Source organism: Chiloscyllium plagiosum, unplaced genomic scaffold, assembly GCF_037043375.1.
Source record: "Chiloscyllium plagiosum isolate Xiang-an unplaced genomic scaffold, Cpla_swu_hap1 HiC_scaffold_1, whole genome shotgun sequence".
Taxonomy (NCBI): Eukaryota; Metazoa; Chordata; class Chondrichthyes; order Orectolobiformes; family Hemiscylliidae; genus Chiloscyllium; species Chiloscyllium plagiosum.
Window position 1 is genome coordinate 20,090,276 of NW_028270139.1, and position 17,848 is coordinate 20,108,123.

At 42.2% G+C, this 17,848-nt stretch overlaps 1 protein-coding gene across 4 annotated transcripts in view; it reads left to right on the forward strand.

Moving 5' to 3' along the window:
• sorcs2 (sortilin-related VPS10 domain containing receptor 2) overlaps positions 1-17,848 on the forward strand; it is a 627,727-nt gene that overhangs the window by 514,821 nt on the left and 95,058 nt on the right. For all 4 annotated transcript variants that reach the window (XM_087978909.1, XM_043698404.2, XM_043698411.2 and 1 more), the window contains exon 11: positions 11,099-11,201. In XM_087978909.1, coding sequence (XP_087835035.1) covers positions 11,099-11,201 — 103 coding nt within the window. The remainder of the gene's footprint in view (positions 1-11,098; positions 11,202-17,848) is intronic.

Consider the following 17,848-nt stretch of genomic DNA (forward strand, 5'->3'; position numbering starts at 1 on the left):
TGGTCTGGCGATGGAGGAGTCCAAAGACCTGCATATCCTTGGTGGAGTGGGAGGGGGAGTTGAAGTGTTGAGCCACAGGGTGGTTGGGTTGGTTGGTCCGGGTGTCCCAGAGGTGTTCTCTGAAACGCTCCGCAAGTAGCCGGCCTGTCTCCCCAATATAGAGGAGGCCACATCGGGTGCAGAGGATGCAATAGATGATGTGTGTGGAGGTGCAGGTGAATTTGTGGCGGATATGAAAGTTTCCTTTGGGGTCTTGGAGGGAGGTGAGGGGGGAGGTGTGGGCGCAAGTCTTGCACGTCCTGCGGTTGCAGGGGAAGGTGCCGTGAGTGGAGGTTGGGTTGGTGGGGGGTGTGGATCTGACGAGGGAGTCACGGAGGGAGTGGTCTTTACGGAATGCTGATAGGGGAGGGGAGGGAAATATATCCTTGGTAGTGGGGTCCGTTTGGAGGTGGCGGAAATGACAGCGGATGATACGCTGTACATGGAGATTGGTGGGGTGGTAGGTGAGGACTAGTGGGGTTCTGTCCTGGTGGCGGTTGGAGGGGCCGGGCTCAAGGGCGGAGGAGCGGGAAATGGAAGAGATGCGGTGGAGGGCATCGTCGACCACGTTGGGGGGGAAATTGCGGTCCTTGAAAAAGGAGGCCATCTGGGTTGTACGTTTTTGGAACTGGTCCTCCTGGGAGCAGATGCGGCGGAGACGAAGGAATTGGGAGAATGGGATGGCGTTTTTACAGGGGGCAGGGTGGGAGGAGGTGTAGTCCAGGTAGCTGTGGCAGTCGGTCGGTTTGTAGTAGATGTCCGTGTTGATTTGGTCGCCTGAGATAGAAATAGAAAGGTCGAGGAAGGGGAGGGAGGAATCTGAGACTGATCAGAGGGAAATGGGTCTGAGTGGGTTACTCTTCGGAGGGTTGGTGTGGACTGATTGGGCCGAAGGGCCTGTTTCCACACTGTAGGGAATCTAATCAATTTATGTTAGCTACAGCTCCTGTAAAGCTGCCAGTTGCTGGATATTCTATCCACTCCACCTTTGGCAGCTCCCTTGTTGGAGGCCTGATCAAGGTTACAATGGCGCTTGCAATGTATATGAAATAAAGGTCAGGCCATAAAAACATAGCCGGGTCAGTCTACCGTACAGTATCCATGTAATAATATTTTCTTATGTATCTTGATAAAGTCAGAGGCAGCCTTCCACAAGGTCCAGTCATAGCTTTCTGTAAGTAATCACGACCACTTAATGCTTTTTGAACAAAGCAGGCAAAAGCAGGCCAAGTTGCTTCTTATAACATATGATTAGTAGTCCATTCTTTTACGGGCATTGCACAACCTTCTTCCGCTTGAGCTAATGAAAGTATAATTGTAACCGGGAGGTAATATTTTGCAGATTGCAATACAGACAATAGATTGTTTAAATTTATGCATTCTGCTGTACTTGCCTTTCCATTGAAGTAGTGAGGTTTTTTTTAATCCCACTATTTGTGCTTTGTTTGTTTTATTATTTTTCTAGGAAATTTAGGACTTGAGGCTTCAAATGTTTTGAGTAAAGCTATGTTTCTGGATTAGTGGTGCTGGAAGAGCACAGCAGTTCAGGCAGCATCCGAGGAGCAGTAAAATCGACGTTTCGGGCAAAAGCACTTCATCAGGAATACAGGCAGAGACCCTGAAGTGTGGAGAGATAAGTGAGAGGAGGGTGTGGGTGGGGAGAAAGTAGCATAGAGTACAATAGATGAGTGGGGGAGGGAATGAAGGTGATAGGGTGGTGGTGGTGGTGGGGGGGGGGGGTGGAGTAGATAAGTGGAAAAGAAGATAGGCAGGTAGGACAAGTCATGGGGACAGTGCTGAGCTGGAAGTTGGGAACTGCAGTGAGGTGGGGGAAGGGGAAATGAGGAAACTGTTGAAGTCCACATTGATGCCCTGGGGTTGAAGTGTTCCAAGGCAGAAGATGAGGCGTTCTTCCTCCAGGCGTCTGGTGGTGAGGGAGCGGCGGTGAAGGAGGCCCAGGACCTCCATGTCCTTGGCAGAGTGGGAGGGAGAGTTGAAATGTTGGGCCACAGGGCGGTGTGGTTGATCGGTGCGGGTGTCCCGGAGATGTTCTCTAAAGCGCTCTGCTAGAAGGCGTCCATTCTCCCCAATGTAGAGGAGTCCGCATCGGGAGCAACGGATACAATAAATGATATTGGTGGATGTGCAGGTAAAACTTTGATGGATGTGGAAGGCTCCTTTAGGGCCTTGGATGGAGGTGAGGGAGGAGATGTGGGTGCAGGTTTTGCAATTTCTGCGATGGCAGGGGAAGGTGCCAGGATGGGAAGATGGGTTGAAGGGGCGGTGGGGGAGACGTGGACCTGACCAGGTAGTCACGGGGGAAACGGTCTTTGCGGAAGGCGGAAAGGGGTGGGGAGGGAAATAATCCCTGGTGGTGGGGTTTGTTTGGAGGTGGTGAAAATGTCGGCGGATGATTTGGTGTATGCGAAGGTTGGTAGGGTGGAAGGTGAGCACCAGGGGCGTTCTATCCTTGTTACGGTTGGAGGGGTGGGGTCTGAGGGCAGAAGTGCGGGATGTGGAAGAGATGCTTTGGAGGGCATCTTTAACCACGTGGGAAGGGAAATTGCGGTTTCTAAAGAAGGAGGCCATCTGGTGTGTTCTGTGGTGGAACTGGTCCTCCTGGGAGCAGATACGGTGGAGGCGGAGGAATTGGGAATACAGAATGGCATTTTTGCAGGAGGTGGGGTGGGAAGAGGTGTAATTCAGGTAGCTGTGGGAGTCGGTGGGTTTGTAAAAAATGTCGGTATCAAGTCGGTTGTCATTAATGGAGATGGAGAGGTCTAGGAAGGGGAGGGAGGTGTCAGAGATGGTCCAGGTAAATTTAAGGTCAGGGTGGAATGTGTTGGTGAAGTTGATGAATTGCTAAACCTCCTCGCAAGAGCACGAGGTGGCGCCAATGCAGTCATCAATGTAGCAGAGGAAGAGGTGAGGAGTGGTGCCGGTGTAATTACGGAAGATCGACTGTTCTACGTAGCCAACAAAGAGACAGGCATAGCTGGGGCCCAAACGTGTGCCCATGGCTACCCCTTTGGTCTGGATGAAGTGGGAGGATTCGAAGGAGAAATTGTTAAGGGTGAGGATCAGTTTGGCCAAACGAATGAGAGTGTCGGTGGAAGGGTACTGTTGGGGACGTTGGGAGAGGATGAAAGGGAGGGCTTGGAGGCTCTGGTCATGGTGGATGGAGGTGTAGAGGAATTGGATATCCATGGTCAAGATGAGGCGTTGGGGGCCGGGGAAGTCTTGGAGAAAGTGGAGGGCATGGGTGGTGTCTCGAATGTATGTGGGGAGTTCCTGGACTAGGGGGGATAGGACAGTCGAGGTAGGTAGAAATGAGTTCAGTGGGACAGGGTGGTCAGGCTTGTGGGAAGGAGGTAGAACCGGGCAGTGCGGGGTTCCCGGACTATGAGGTTAGAAGCTGTGGGTGGGAGATCTTCTGAGGTGATGACGTTGTTAAGCATAAGTAATAATTAATGAGGAGTGGCATATTTATTGATATTAGATGGTGGGATGTATTTTGAAAACTGACATGTTGAAGGTATAATTACACTTGTGAAGTGCTTTATTCATCAATAATGTATGTTCACAAACGTATTACTGTTCTTGTATTTGTTTTAAATTGAGCTTTCTGGCCAAAGGACTACAACTTGTGTTGTAAATTATTTTACATTTCATAATACCAATATTTCAAAAAGAGAAATATCACACTTGTGTATTTTCTTTTAATTTTGAGGTTATTTGCAATTGGACTTGTGTAGTATATGAGATGACAGAGTCCCCTAGTGCAATAGGATGAGTTAAAGGTTTCGGCCTGTTGCTGAAAACCCTCTGAATTATTTTTGATTCATGCTTCACCTGGTCACAAAACAGCTTGATGTTGCCACTGAGTTCAAAGTGAAAGCACTTAGTAATTCTCCATTGCTGTTTTGCCACAGCATGATGCATGCAAAACCAAAATGAATCCACTTTTAAAGGTGCTTTATTTCTAAGTGTTTCTATATGGGCCTATATGGTTTCTTTTAGAAGAAATACAGTTGGTGAGTGGGTTTCAGGCTTATTTTAGATGTATTTTTCCATTAACTGATTGCAGGTGTATATAGTCAAGTTTGAATTGGTCACTCAAATACAAACAAAGTATTGCAGATTCTGGAAAACGGACACAAACACAGAAAATGCTGGAGAAACTCAACAAGTTTTTCCCTGGGTACAGCAGAGTGTTACAAGGGGACATAAATTTAAGGTGAAGGGTGGAAGGTATAGGGGGGATGTCAGGGGTAGGTTCTTTACCCAGAGAGTGGTGGGGGCATGGAATGCGCTGCCTGGGGGAGTGGCAGAGTCAGAATCATTGGCGGCAATTGGATAGGTACATGGATGGGTGCTTAAGCTAGGACAAATGTTCGGCACAACATCGTGGGCCGAAGGGCCTGTTCTGTGCTGTATTGTTCTATGTTCTAAGTCTCGCAGCATTTTTGGAAAGAGAATCAGAGTAACTACTTTGGAGTCCGGTCTGATGTTTCTCCAGAACTAGGGGTGTCTGCTGAAAGGCTCACCTCTGTCATTTTGTCTGACCCTCCTGTCACCACACCCCTGCCTGTTTCCTGAGTGAGAGTTACTGATCTTCCTGCTGCTCCTGGAAGGTGGGATTGCTGTGCAGCCAACAGCTTCTGGAGCAGCTCTGCTCCTCTGGTAGTGTGTGCCATTTCCGCCCCAGGAATTGATACACTGAGAAGCCCCCGCATCCCGGGTGACTACTTAAGTGCCTGGTAGACAATTATTCTGGTGGACTTTCTCATTGGAGATAGTGGGGGTGCTTTGTTGTAATAATATTCCCTCTTTCCTCCTCACTCTTTAACTAAAAGCTGGAATATTCCACTCTCTGTCCATGATGGACAGGAAATGAAGGGGGAGATGGTACAGGTTCAGCTGCCTCATTTCTTCCCTTATTAGAATAGAATAGAATCCCTACAGTGTGAAACAGGCCATTCAGCCTAGCAAGTCCACACTTACCCTCTGAAGATCATTCCACCTAGACCCATCCCTCTACCTGTCCATGTAACCCTGCGTTTCCCATGGCTAACCTACATTTCCCTGGACACTATTGACAATTTAGCATGTCCAATCCACCTAACTTGCACATCTTTGGACTGTGGGAGGAAACTTTTTTATCTTGTTGGAATAAAAGTCAGGCTGAGTGTGAACCCAGTGGCCTGTTTTTTGCCTTTGGTTTCATTCTTCGTAGGACAAGTAGGACATAATTTTAAAACCATTTTCTCATTAATCTGGAAAAAAAAACTTTTTCTCTCAAAGGTCCATTGGAGTGGGGAATTCTGTTCTTCAGAAGGTAGTGGAAATAGGTCTTTAAGTTTATTCAGGACTGATTTAGATGGATATTTGATAGATGAGGGACTTAAGGGCTCTGGCATGCAGGCAGGAAAGTGTGGCTGAGGTTGCAACCAGATCAAATAATTTTATTGATTGGTGGAGCAGGCTCAAAGAACCAAATGGTTTATTCTTGTTTTTATGTTCCTAATTCAAGAGATCTCTTATTAACTTCATTAAACATAAATTGATAGTTGATTTATAAACTTCATTAGTAGCTTATTTAATCTCCAACAGTTCAGAGCTCTTTACAAGTGCTATTTCATTTTGAAAAAGCATTTTTAAAAATCTTACCCACAACAAATTATTTATTCTGTCTCAAACAACAGAGGGGTTGTTTTTGCCAATCCAGGATTTCTTTGTGGAGTTGTCGAGTGAGGCAAGTATCGGGGGGATACTGCAATTTGATTGGCAGTTCTGTAACCAAACGTTTCCTAACATTAAGTACTGTTAATTTATATGCAGAGGGTGGGCAGTTTCTTCATTTTTTTTCTTCTTTTTTCTTCCCTTGTGATTTTTTTCGCTCCTTCCCTTTCCTGCTAGAGACATTATTCACAGATCTCCTTTGATTCTACAGCCCCACAGGTATCAGTAGATTCCTGTTTGTATATCAAGTATTAGTACAGTGGTTCACAAATGTTTTTGGTTGAAGGATTCCTTTTCAAAGCTGGAAATGTGTTGCTGGAAAAGCGCAGCAGGTCAGGCAGCATCCAGGGAACAGGAGAATCGACGTTTCGGGCATAAGCCCTTCTTCAGCCCTCCAAACGAAAGGAGTAGCCATGGGCACCCGCATGGGCCCCAGCTATGTCTGCCTCTTCGTAGGATATGTGGAACTATCCATCTTCCGCAACTACACTGGCCCCACCCCCCACCTTTTCCTCCGCTACATCGATGACTGTATCGGCGCTGCCTCGTGCTCCCACGAGGAAGTTGAACAGTTCATCCACTTCACCAACACCTTCCACCTCGACCTCAAATTCACCTGGACAGTCTCAGATTCCTCCCTCCCCTTCCTTGACCTTTCTATTTCTATCTCAGGCGACCGAATCAACACGGACAGATTCCTGAAGAAGGGCTTATGCCCGAAACATCGATTCTCCTGTTCCCTGGATGCTGCCTGACCTGCTGCGCTTTTCCAGCAACACATTTCCAGCTCTGATCTCCAGCATCTGCAGACCTCACTTTCTCCTCAAGGATTCCTTTTCAAGACAATTAGTAATCACTGATAGTATCCCTCAGCATCAGTTAGAATATCGATTATGATAAATCTAATACTATAGGATTTCTGAAATAGTAAGGGGAAGAACATAGAATCATACAGTCAAAAAGCCCAGAAATAGACCCTTTGGTCTAACTTGTCCATGCCGACCAGGTATCCTAAACTGAACAAGACCCATTTGCCTGCACTTGACCCATATCCTCATCCTATCCACGTACTGTCCAAATGTCTTTTAAATGTTGTAATTATACCCACCTTTACCACCTCCTCTGGCAGCTCATTTCATACACCACCACCTTCTATATGAAAAAGTTGCTCCTCAGGTCCCTGTTATCCCTCTCACCTTAAACCTATGCCTCTAGTTTTGGACTACCCTTGCCTTGGAAATGGATCTTTGCTATTCAACTTATCTATGTCCCTCATGATTTTATAAATATCTATAACGTCACACTTCCAATCATGGCAACAGCCTTGTAAATTTTTTCTGTACTCTTTCTAGTTTAACAACATCCTATATTTCATGGATTGAAAAAATCAGCAATAGCTGTTTCTGAAATTAAATTAGATTAGATTACATCTTTTTTTTAGATTAGATGAGATTACTTACAGTGTGGAAACAGGCCCTTCGGCCCAACAGGTCCACACCAACCCTCCGAAGAGCAACCCACCCAGACCCATTCCCCTACATTTACCCTTCACCTAACACTATGGGCAATTTAGCATGGCCAATTCACCTAACCTGCACATCTTTGAACTGTGGGAGGAAACCGGAGCATCCGGAGGAAACCCACACAGACATGGGGAGAATGTGCAAACTCCACACAGACAGTTGCCCGAGGCGGGAATTGAACCCGGGTCTCTGGCACTGTGAGGCAGCAGTGCTAACCACTGAGCCACCGTGCCGCCCCTTGTGCCACCGTGCCACCCCTAAATTGTTTCCCAAGATGAGAGTGATTAGAATCAATAGTATAATAACATGGTAGACTGTGATCAAAAATGTCAAAATAACGACCGGGATTTTTAAGATACAGTCGATTCTGCTATAAAGTCTGTTTATTCAAAGTGAATCGGCTTTAACATGATTGAAGGATTTTGACTGTTTTTTGTAGAATGCAAACTTTCCTTATCTGCATTAGCTAAAATGTGATTCCAGCTCCCTTAGTTTGAATGGTGCAGCTATTGTGTGATTTACTTATGACGCGAGATCGCACGAGAATAGAACTGTCACGTTATATCAGAACCGACTGTACTTCAATTCAGCACCATCTAAGCTCTGAAGTGGGTATGAAGGCAGAGTTTGAGTGTGGGGGAACTTCATCAGTAAGGAACTGAGGAATACAGACTAATAGTGTTTGGAAACAGGCCTTTGACCTCATTCCCCACCCATAGAGAGAAGTAGCAGTCATAATGGCGACAGTAGATGTATGAACCACCGGCTTGCCCTTTTGTTTGTACAACAGATATTTGGGAGTTCTGGGAACAGTAGGGGAAATTATAACTGATATTTTTGTGACTTTACTGCAATCTGAGGTTGCAGTTCTCACAATTTTTCACCTGAATAATGTAACTGCTCTTCACAGCATCTGCCAATCTCAAAAGTTGGCTCTTCCCCCCTCCCCACAATGTGAAGCTCTCAATCTGAGGCATACTGTAGTCTGATTGCTGACTCTAATAACCATACATTATTCAAATTACACATTTTTGCTCCACTTGCAAAAATCCTTTCAGTGAATATTCCATTGCAAGATCATAAAGCTTAGCAATCACATCTTTCATAATGGATTCTTGATAATTGGCAAAATACTTATTCAACATTTCTGCCATTTCCTTGTTTCCCATAATTAATTCCCCATTCTCAAGCACCAGTGCACACTTTAGCTACTCTCTTCCTTTTTAATTACTTGTAGAAACTCCCACTGTCTGTTTTTAATCTAGATTTCTTTCATACTATTCATTCTCACTTTTTAAATCATTCTTCACTGATTTCTAAGTCTTCTGAATTATCACCAATTTCCTTAGTACTTTCTATTTTTTTATTTTGATTTGATACTACCCTTAACTTTCTTAGTTAGCCATGGATGCTGTGTCCTTACCATATTGTCTTTCTTTTGTCGGTGGAATATATTCTTGTTGACAGTTTGAAAGAACTCCTTAAATATCTGCTTCTATTTTTCTAACACTCTGTGTTATAGTTTGTTTTCCTAGCCCATTTAAACAACTTTTTCTTCTTATATTGCTTTTATTTTTCCTTAAGACATAACTTGCTACTTATCTGTTTGGCGTGCACATAGTCCTGTTTGGTAGCTTCACCACGTTGACATTTCATTTTCAGGTATGCCTGGTGCTGCTCCTGGCATGCTGTCCTGCAGTCTCCATTGAGCCACAGTTGACCACCTGACTTGATGGTAGTGATTAAGCAGGGGATATAGCAGGGCATGAGGTTGCAGATTGTACTGGAGCACAATTCTGCTGCAGTTGATGGCCCACAGTGCCTCAAGGATGCCCAATCTTGAATTGCTACATCTGTTCGAAGTCTGTCCCTTTTTAACATGGTGATAGCGCCACAAAACACAGTGGAAATTATTCATGTCCACAAGGACTGTGCAGTGATCACTCTTACCAATCATGTCATGGACAGATTACTCTGGAGCTACAGATTGGTAAGGATGAGGTCAATGTGTTTGTCCCCCTTGTTCCCTCACATCTTTTGTATAAACAGTTTAGTAACTATGCCCTTTAGAGCCCGACCGGCTCGAATAATAGTGCTGCTGTCAAGCCACTCATGGTGGTGAACATTGAAATCCCTATTTTCTGCACCCATGCCACCTTCAGTGCTTCCTCCAAGTGTTGTTCAACTAAGAGGAGTAATGACTTATCAGCCGAGGGAGGATCAGTATGCAGTAATCAGAAGGAAGTTTCCCTGCCCATGTTTCACCTGATGCCATAAGACTTCATGGAGTCTGGAGTCAATGTGGAGCACTCCCAGGGCAACTCCCTCCCATATACCACTGTACTACCACATGTGCTGGGTCTGTCCTGCTGGCAAGATGGCGCATACCCAGGGATGGTGTTAGAGGTGTATGAGACATTGTCTGTAAGATATGATTCCGTCAGTATGACTGTGTCAGGCTGTTGCTTGACTGGCCTGTGAGACAACTCTCCCAATTTTGGCACTAGCCCCCAAATGTTAGTTAGGAGGATGTTACAGGATTGACAAGACCATGTTTACCATTGGCATTTTGGGTGTCTACGTTGCTGCCAGGTAATCTGTCTGGTTTAATTCTCCTTTTCTGACTTTCTGGTACTGAATTTCTTGCCAGACTATTTCAGAGGACAGTTGAGAGTCATCCACATTGTTGTGGCTTGGAGTCACATGGAGATCAGAGCTGGGGTACAGTGGGCAGTTTCCTCACCTAAAGGAAGGACATTAGGGAACCAGATGTATTTTCCTAATAATGAGCAATGGTCATCATTAGGCTTTTAGTTCCAGATTTTTAAAATTGAATTCAAATTCCAACATCAAATTCCACTCATCACATCCTTCATTAATCTGATGAGTTTACTAATATGAATAATACAGAAAAGAATTATCTCAGAAACAGAATATTTTACAATCAGTTGAGTTTTCGTTAGCACCACAGTTGTATCTATATGAATAACTTAAACATTTGATGTTAATAATTCCAAATAAGGATTTTTTGCTTTAAAAGTATGTACATATTTGCACTATCTTTGTGGTAACCACTGGAAATTAAAGATCTTACTACAAGGGCATGCATTTGGCACCATATTGTATTATTATACTGTGTGACTGAGTGTCAGGAATTAGAAACCTTATATATTGTGTTGTAATCTCCAAAACAGCAGATCATTTGGTTGTTTTGCAATACAAAATGACTGACTTTATAATTTGATATTGCATTGTGTACCTTGCTGTGTGCGAGTTTTATTTGTATTGTGGTCGTCGCAGACCATCTTTCTAAAAATAGGAGTGAACTCCTCTGTCTGTACACCAAATGGGTAGTCGTCCTTAGCTGAGACTTCTGTTTGTTAAAGCTGTTTCTATTCAACTTTTGTCACTAAACCTACACCTTGATGAGATCTTCGAAAATCTTTTGTACCTGGTGATATATTCCAAATTTATTCAACTTGACCTCCTAAAACTCTGCTTGTTTTCATTTTGGTGAATCTGCATTATAACCCTCGCAAGGCCAGTGTATCCTTCCTGAGTTGCATTGCCCAAAATTGAATACAGTAGAATATTCTGGAAATTGCTAGCCTAAATGAGAGAAAACCTTACTGTTAAATCATCCCAAATGGTATTATTTATTTGTTTATTTTGTCATTTGGAAACAATCTTAGAAACCTTAGATGTACAGGTTTTTTTATACAGAGTAATGAATGAAATGAAAATCATCAAATATTCATCATGCAATATAAATTTGTTGCTTGTCTTTACCGTAGCCTGAATGCTCTGTTCATCTGCACCTTCGTTGGGCGGACAACCCATATGTATCTGGCACTGTTCACACCAAAGATTCAGCACCAGGACTTATAATGGGAGCAGGTAAAACTAATTATTTATCTAGATAAGCTGTCTTTAATGAAAGGTCTGATCACTTTGCTCAACACAGAGCTTTTTCTCTGGCTGATATTTTAGAATGGATTTGAAGCTTGAAGAAAATGTTTACTCATTCATTTAACATCCAATCAGGAAGTGTCTAATACTGTTCTGTCAGGTTAGTGAAGAAGGCGTTTAGTATGCTTGCCTTTATTGGACAATGCATTGAGTACCTTAGTTTGGAGGTCATGTTGCAGCTGTACAGGACATTGGTTAGGCCACTTTTGGAATACTGCATTCACGTCTGGTCTGCTAGAGGAAGGATGTTGTGAAACTTGAAAGGATTCAGAGAGGATTTACAAGGATGTTGTCAGAGTTGGAAGATTTGAGATATATGGAGAAGCTGAATAGGTTGGGGCTGTTTTCCCTGGAGCGTTGAGGGCTGAGGGGTGACCTTATAGAAGTTTTATAAAATCATGAGGGACATAGAAAGGGTAAATAGACTAAGTCTTTTTCCCAGGGTGGGGGAGTCTAAAACTAGAGGGCATAAGTTTAAGGTGAGAGGGAAAAGATGTAAATGGGACTTGAGGTGCAACTTTTTCACGCAGACACTGGTGTGTGTATGGAATTAGCTTCCAGAGGAAGTGATGGAAGCTGGTACAGTTACAACATTTTAAAGGTATATGATAGGAAGGGTTTAGAGGTAAATGGGCTAAATGCTGACAAATGGGACTAGATTAATTTAGGATCAGCATGGATGAGTTGGACCAAAAGGACTATTTTACTTGTTGGGACGATGGCATTCCAAATCCTGCTGTGTACTTAAATTTATTTTTGGAAATGTATTTCCATTCAGATCTTGCTATTGCCAACAACTCTTTTTTTTTTGAGAATTGTGATTTAATCTTTCCTTTTTTTTTAAACAGTGTTGGTGATTTTTTGGTGACCCCAACAACACTGATGATAATAAACTAGAAGTAGATTTTTGTTCACACACTCTTAGATGTGAGGGAACACTTCACAACACACACACACACTTACAAACATACAAGTAGAGAAAAAATTGAAAAAGATCAATCGTTCATTCAGTTAGTAACACAGTTAACTAATATCCTTGTTTTTAAGATGTAGTCCAAAACCAAAGCTAGCTGTCTGAAGTTCCTTTTTAAAGTTAGTTGATTGGCTGGCCAGCTATTTCTCTTTGAGACTCGTCTGAGAAAATTTTGATGAAATCTAATTTCTGCTTCAATGGTTTCCTGACAGAAAGCACAAATGCAGGTAGTTGGCTGCTTTTACAGGCTAGAGCCATTTACTTTATAGCTTGGAGTTTAGGACGATGATATTGTCTGTGGATTTTGTATAGAGAGATTCTGACACATGAATTGACTATTGTTTCAAATTTGTATGGCTAAAAAGGCAATTGGACTCAATATTGTGGGAGTCATGTGATCAAGCCTTCGAGAGTTTGAGAGGCAGTTACCACTGAGGTAAAGGTTTGTATTGCAGAAAACCAGATGTCTATTGTCCACTTCAGGAGCAAAGTAGAAAATCATTCACTCATCTTTTTGTAGGATGGGTGTAACTTGTGATTATATTTTTTTTGGAGATATTGTCTACGTGGCACGTTATTACACATTAGTTGAATAGAATTGAATTGAATTTATTGCCATGTGTATTAAGTTAAGTAGCATAGATAAGTAAATAATAGGTAACAGCAGCAAAAACAAAAACACAGATACAGGCAAATGTGAAGATTTTGTGAATCCATTCAGTATTCTGTATTAGCTTTCCACATCCAGGAGATACATGGAATGATGTTGTCTGGCTGACATTAACCTCTGAGAATTTTCTGAAAAATTATTGCTGGCAAGTGTTAGAGTCTATTATAAAGGATTTAATAGAAGAATGTTTAGAAATATAATCAAACAGAGTTTACATGGCTTCATAAAGGGGAAATCATACCTGACAAATTTCTTAAAATTCTTTGAGGTGGTAACACACAGGACAGATAAACGAAAACCTGTAGATATAATACATTGGATTTTCAAAAGCTGTTTATTAAGTTACTAAATGTTAGGCTACACAAGAAGTTAAGAGCCCATGGTGTTGGACTAGTATATTAGAATAATTAGAGGATTGGCTAAACTGTAGAAGTCAGTGGATTGGGAAAACAAGGGCATTTTCAGGATGGCAATCTATAACTAGTGGGATGCCACAAGGGTCAGTACTAAGGACAGATATGTTTACAATATATATTAATGACTTGGATGAGGAAAGTCAATGTACAAAATATGTGAAGAGGCAAGCAATGAGGTTGACACAAAGGGTCCACAGACAGATATAGACAGGTTCAGTGAATGACAAAAAATTGGCAGATGGAATAGAATGTAGTAAAATGTGAGGTTATATGGTTTGGCAGCAAGAAAGAAGGGCAGAAATATTATTTAAATGAAGAAAGTCTAAAGGTAGCTGGAGTACAGGAAGATTTGGAATGTTGGCCTTGATGTGAAATCAATGGAATGTAAAAAAAAAGGAAAGTCTTGCTAAAACTATTCAAGGCACTTGTCAGATCACACCTGGAATACTGTGACCAGTTTTAATCCCCTTATCTGGGGAAAGATACACTGACATTGGAGGCGGAATGGAGAAGATTCAGTAGGTTAGTCTTGGTTTCGGACCGAGTTTTTTTATGAGGGAAGGTTGACTAGGTTAGGCTTGTATTCATTGTGGTTCAGAAGAGTAAAATGAGAACTTCTTGAAATATATAAAATTCCTTTGGGGACTTGATAGGATAGGTACAAAAGTGTTGTTTCCCCTTGTGGGATCAAAGACTATAATCTCAGAGTAAGGGGTCAAACATTTAAGACAGAACTAAGGAGAAATGTCTTCTCTCAGAGATAGAAATGCACATCTATGGAATTTTTTTTATCATAGAGGGCTGTAGAGGCTGGCTGATAAATATATTGATAGCTGAGATAATCAAATGTTTGATCATTAACAGTATCAAGGACTATGAGGAAAAGGCAAAAAAGTGGAGTTCAGGATTATCAATCGGCCACAGTCTCATTGAATGGTGGAGCCAACTGAATCGCCAAATGGTGTACTTATGCTCTAGCTTCTTATGTCTTGCAATAAGTTCAGTCACATAATTATAATAGCCATCTTAGGCTATTTAATGTTTTTTTAAAGCATTCACTAAATAGATATATGTATTCTAGTTGCTTTTCATTTTGTTCATGACTTGAGTATTACTCTTTTATCCAGGACTATCACACTGTAGTCACGTGTTTCTCTCTGCGAAGAAAATGCTGATAACCCACAGAAAGGGATCTTGACAGAAGAAGAGTGTTTCCTTTGTGAAGGAAATATGACAATTTGTCTGGCTTCTCATGAGGCTGTCGTCTTTCTTGCTTTGTTCAGCTTCACAATATGAGGAACATGTTACACCAGTTCACCATCACAAACTGAACAAATGTTTAGTCCCACTGGCAACCTCTCAAATGTGTGACTCTAATGACACTCATCAAATACAGGACCAATGAGGAGAAAGCTTGACTGACACACTGCCTGCCACCGTAAACTTTCAGGCTTACCACCACTGCTATTCAATGACCGCAGGATGCACTATCTTCATGTTGCACTGCAGCAACTCACCAAGGATCATTCAACTGTACTTTCCAAATATACAAACTCTGCCACCTAGAAGGACAACAGTAGAATTAGATGCACACCACCACATGCATTTCCCCTCCAAGCCACACAACAGCTTGCCATAGAATAATATCAGCATTCCTACGCTGTCATGCGAGCAAAATCCTGGGAAGCCTGCCTAATAGGTTTGATTGTACCTATACCAGATGGACCACAATGGTTCAACAAAGAAGTATCGTCATCTCAAGGGCAATTCAAAATGTCTAATAAATAGAAGCGCAGCCAGTGGCAAGCATTTCCTGTGAAAGAATTTTTAAAAACAAACAAGAGGGACAATTAAATAACTCTGCAATCCAAGTGACCACTCAGGACACAGAAGAAGCCCCAAAGCAGGAAGCAGCCACACAGAGCGTTCAAGTGCTTACACTGTATATACAAACTACCTTCAGATTTGTTGGGCACAGAGGGGTATGGGGACATATTATGAATGTGTGCTTACACACTCTCACTCACTTGCATATTCGCTCATGCCAAACTAACTCACTCAGTCACATACACACTCATTGTCATATATTAACTCACTCTGCGCTATACTAATTCACTCTGCTGCATACTAACTTAGTCACATACTCACTTACTCTGTCACCTCCTCACTCTGTGCCATACTAACTCACTCTGCTTACAAACTCACTCATTCAAAACTTAACTCACCCAGTCACATACTAACTCACTCTGCTCTACATGAACTCACTCAGTTACACATTAACTCCATCAGCCACGTATTAATTCATTCGCCCATACAGTAACTCATTCAGTCACGTACTAACTCACTATGCCATATACTAGCCCATTCTGCCACATATTAACTCTCACAGTAACTTACCAACTTACTGTGCTGCATACTAAGTCACCCTGTCATGCACTAATTCACTCTGCCAAATACTAACTCACTCAATTGCATACAGACTCACTGTGCCCTGTACTAATTCATTCACTCAGTCACAAACACATTTACTTTCTCACATATATTTCCTCACTGGTGGTGATTGTTGCAAGTGATAACAACTGAGCATCAGTGTGGAAGTGACTGAGGCACTGATGATTGAGTGATCTTTGAATCAGCTGTTTTCTAGGTCTCCATGAATTTAGTCCAACCTGTTGGAAATTCTATATGCCATTGTAAAATTAGACAGCTAATAACTGCATGAATTACTATATTTGATTTCAGTTTTCATGCGAAAGCATTTGAATTGCAGAATATGATCACAAGTGCAAAGGCTCTCCCTAGGCAATTAGGTGTACATGCCACTCAGCTCATTCAAATAACAAAAACTAGAATTCTTACAGATCTGAACAGAAAATAAGTAGTACAATGAAGAGCTGTGTGATTTAAGAGATCACTATTCAATTACAAGAAAGTGTTAACTCTGTGAAATTGATCTCTGTAGATGCCGGGTGGGTGGGGCAGGTCAATTCATCCACCATGGCATCAGGGGTTACTCCTGAAGTGAAAGCAAGGAACCATCTCCATCCCAGGAAACCCTCAATAGAATTCAGCAACCAGCCACCACAATTTCAAAATGGCTTTGTGAATAGGTAAATCATAAAGAAATGAAATGGCTGAATCAAGACCAAAAAGGAGACAGAGGACATGGCTAAGCTCTTCAGTGGAGGTCTTGTGGTTTAGCAATAGCATTGCTGAGCTCAGGACTTGACGACCAGGAAAGATGTGCCACAATGTTACCAAACAGTATTATTATCAATCTGTAAATACTCCCAATACACCTACAGCAGACAGGAAGTGTTTACTAATTAACCCTAACTGTGTAGTAACTGAAAATGCTACGCCCGTTCCACAATAAAATACTCCATGTACAGGTTCTTGTGATGAACAAACATCATCCAATCAAAGGTTAGTAATCCTGCAGTGAGTAACATATCTCCTGACTCCCCATTGCCTATCCACCATCAACAAAGCACAAAACAGGAATGTGATGAAGAATCACCACTCGCATCGATGGGTGTGGCTCCAAAAACACTCAAGAAGCTTGACTCCAGGACAAAGCAGCCCACTTGATTGGTACCACATTGACAAGCAATCACTCTTCCAACACCAATGTGTGCTATTTACAAGATACACTTCAGGAATTCATCAAAGATCCTTAGACCACACCTACTAAACCCACAAGCACTTCCATCCAGAATGTCAAGAGCAGCAGATAAATGGGAACACCACCACCTTCAAATTCCCCTCCACCTCATCATCCTGATTTGGAAATATATGTTGGGCAAAATTCTGAAATCCTTCCCCCACCCCCCGTAATGTCATTGTAGGTCTACCTACAGCACAGGGACTGCAACAGTTCAAGAATGTAACTAGAAATGGAAAATAAATGCTGATGCCCTCATTCCATGAGTGAATTTAAACAAAGCTCATTTCAATGGACTGTCAGACAAACATTAAATTAGTATTTTGCATTTATCTTCACTAAAGAGGATACTGCCAATGTGTAAGTAAAGGAGGATGAGGTAGCAACATTGGAAATATCAGTAGATGGAAGTTTGGCAATCCTCAAATTAGAAAAATTATCCAGTTGTGGGACACTTCTTGTGTTCGAAAGAAGTAAGAGCAGGAATTTCAGAGAATCTATTGAGCGTGTTCCAATCTTACTTGAATGTGGAGATGCTACCAGAGGACACTGAACCTGCAATGTTGTGCACCTATTCAAAAAGAGAGGGAGGGAGTGTACCCAACAACCATTGGCAAGTCAGCCTAATGTTGGTGGAAAAACACCTAGGGACAATAATTGGGAACAAAAGTCATTGGCAATTGTAAAATTATGAAAATCAACATCCAATCATTAAAGGTAAATTGTGTTTGACTGGCTTGAGTGAGATTCTTGATGAAGTAATGAAAGGTTTGTTAAGAGTAGTGCAGTTGTGATGAAGATTCATATATATGTTGTTATTCGTGAACTTGGATTCTAAAGTGGAGGAAAGTT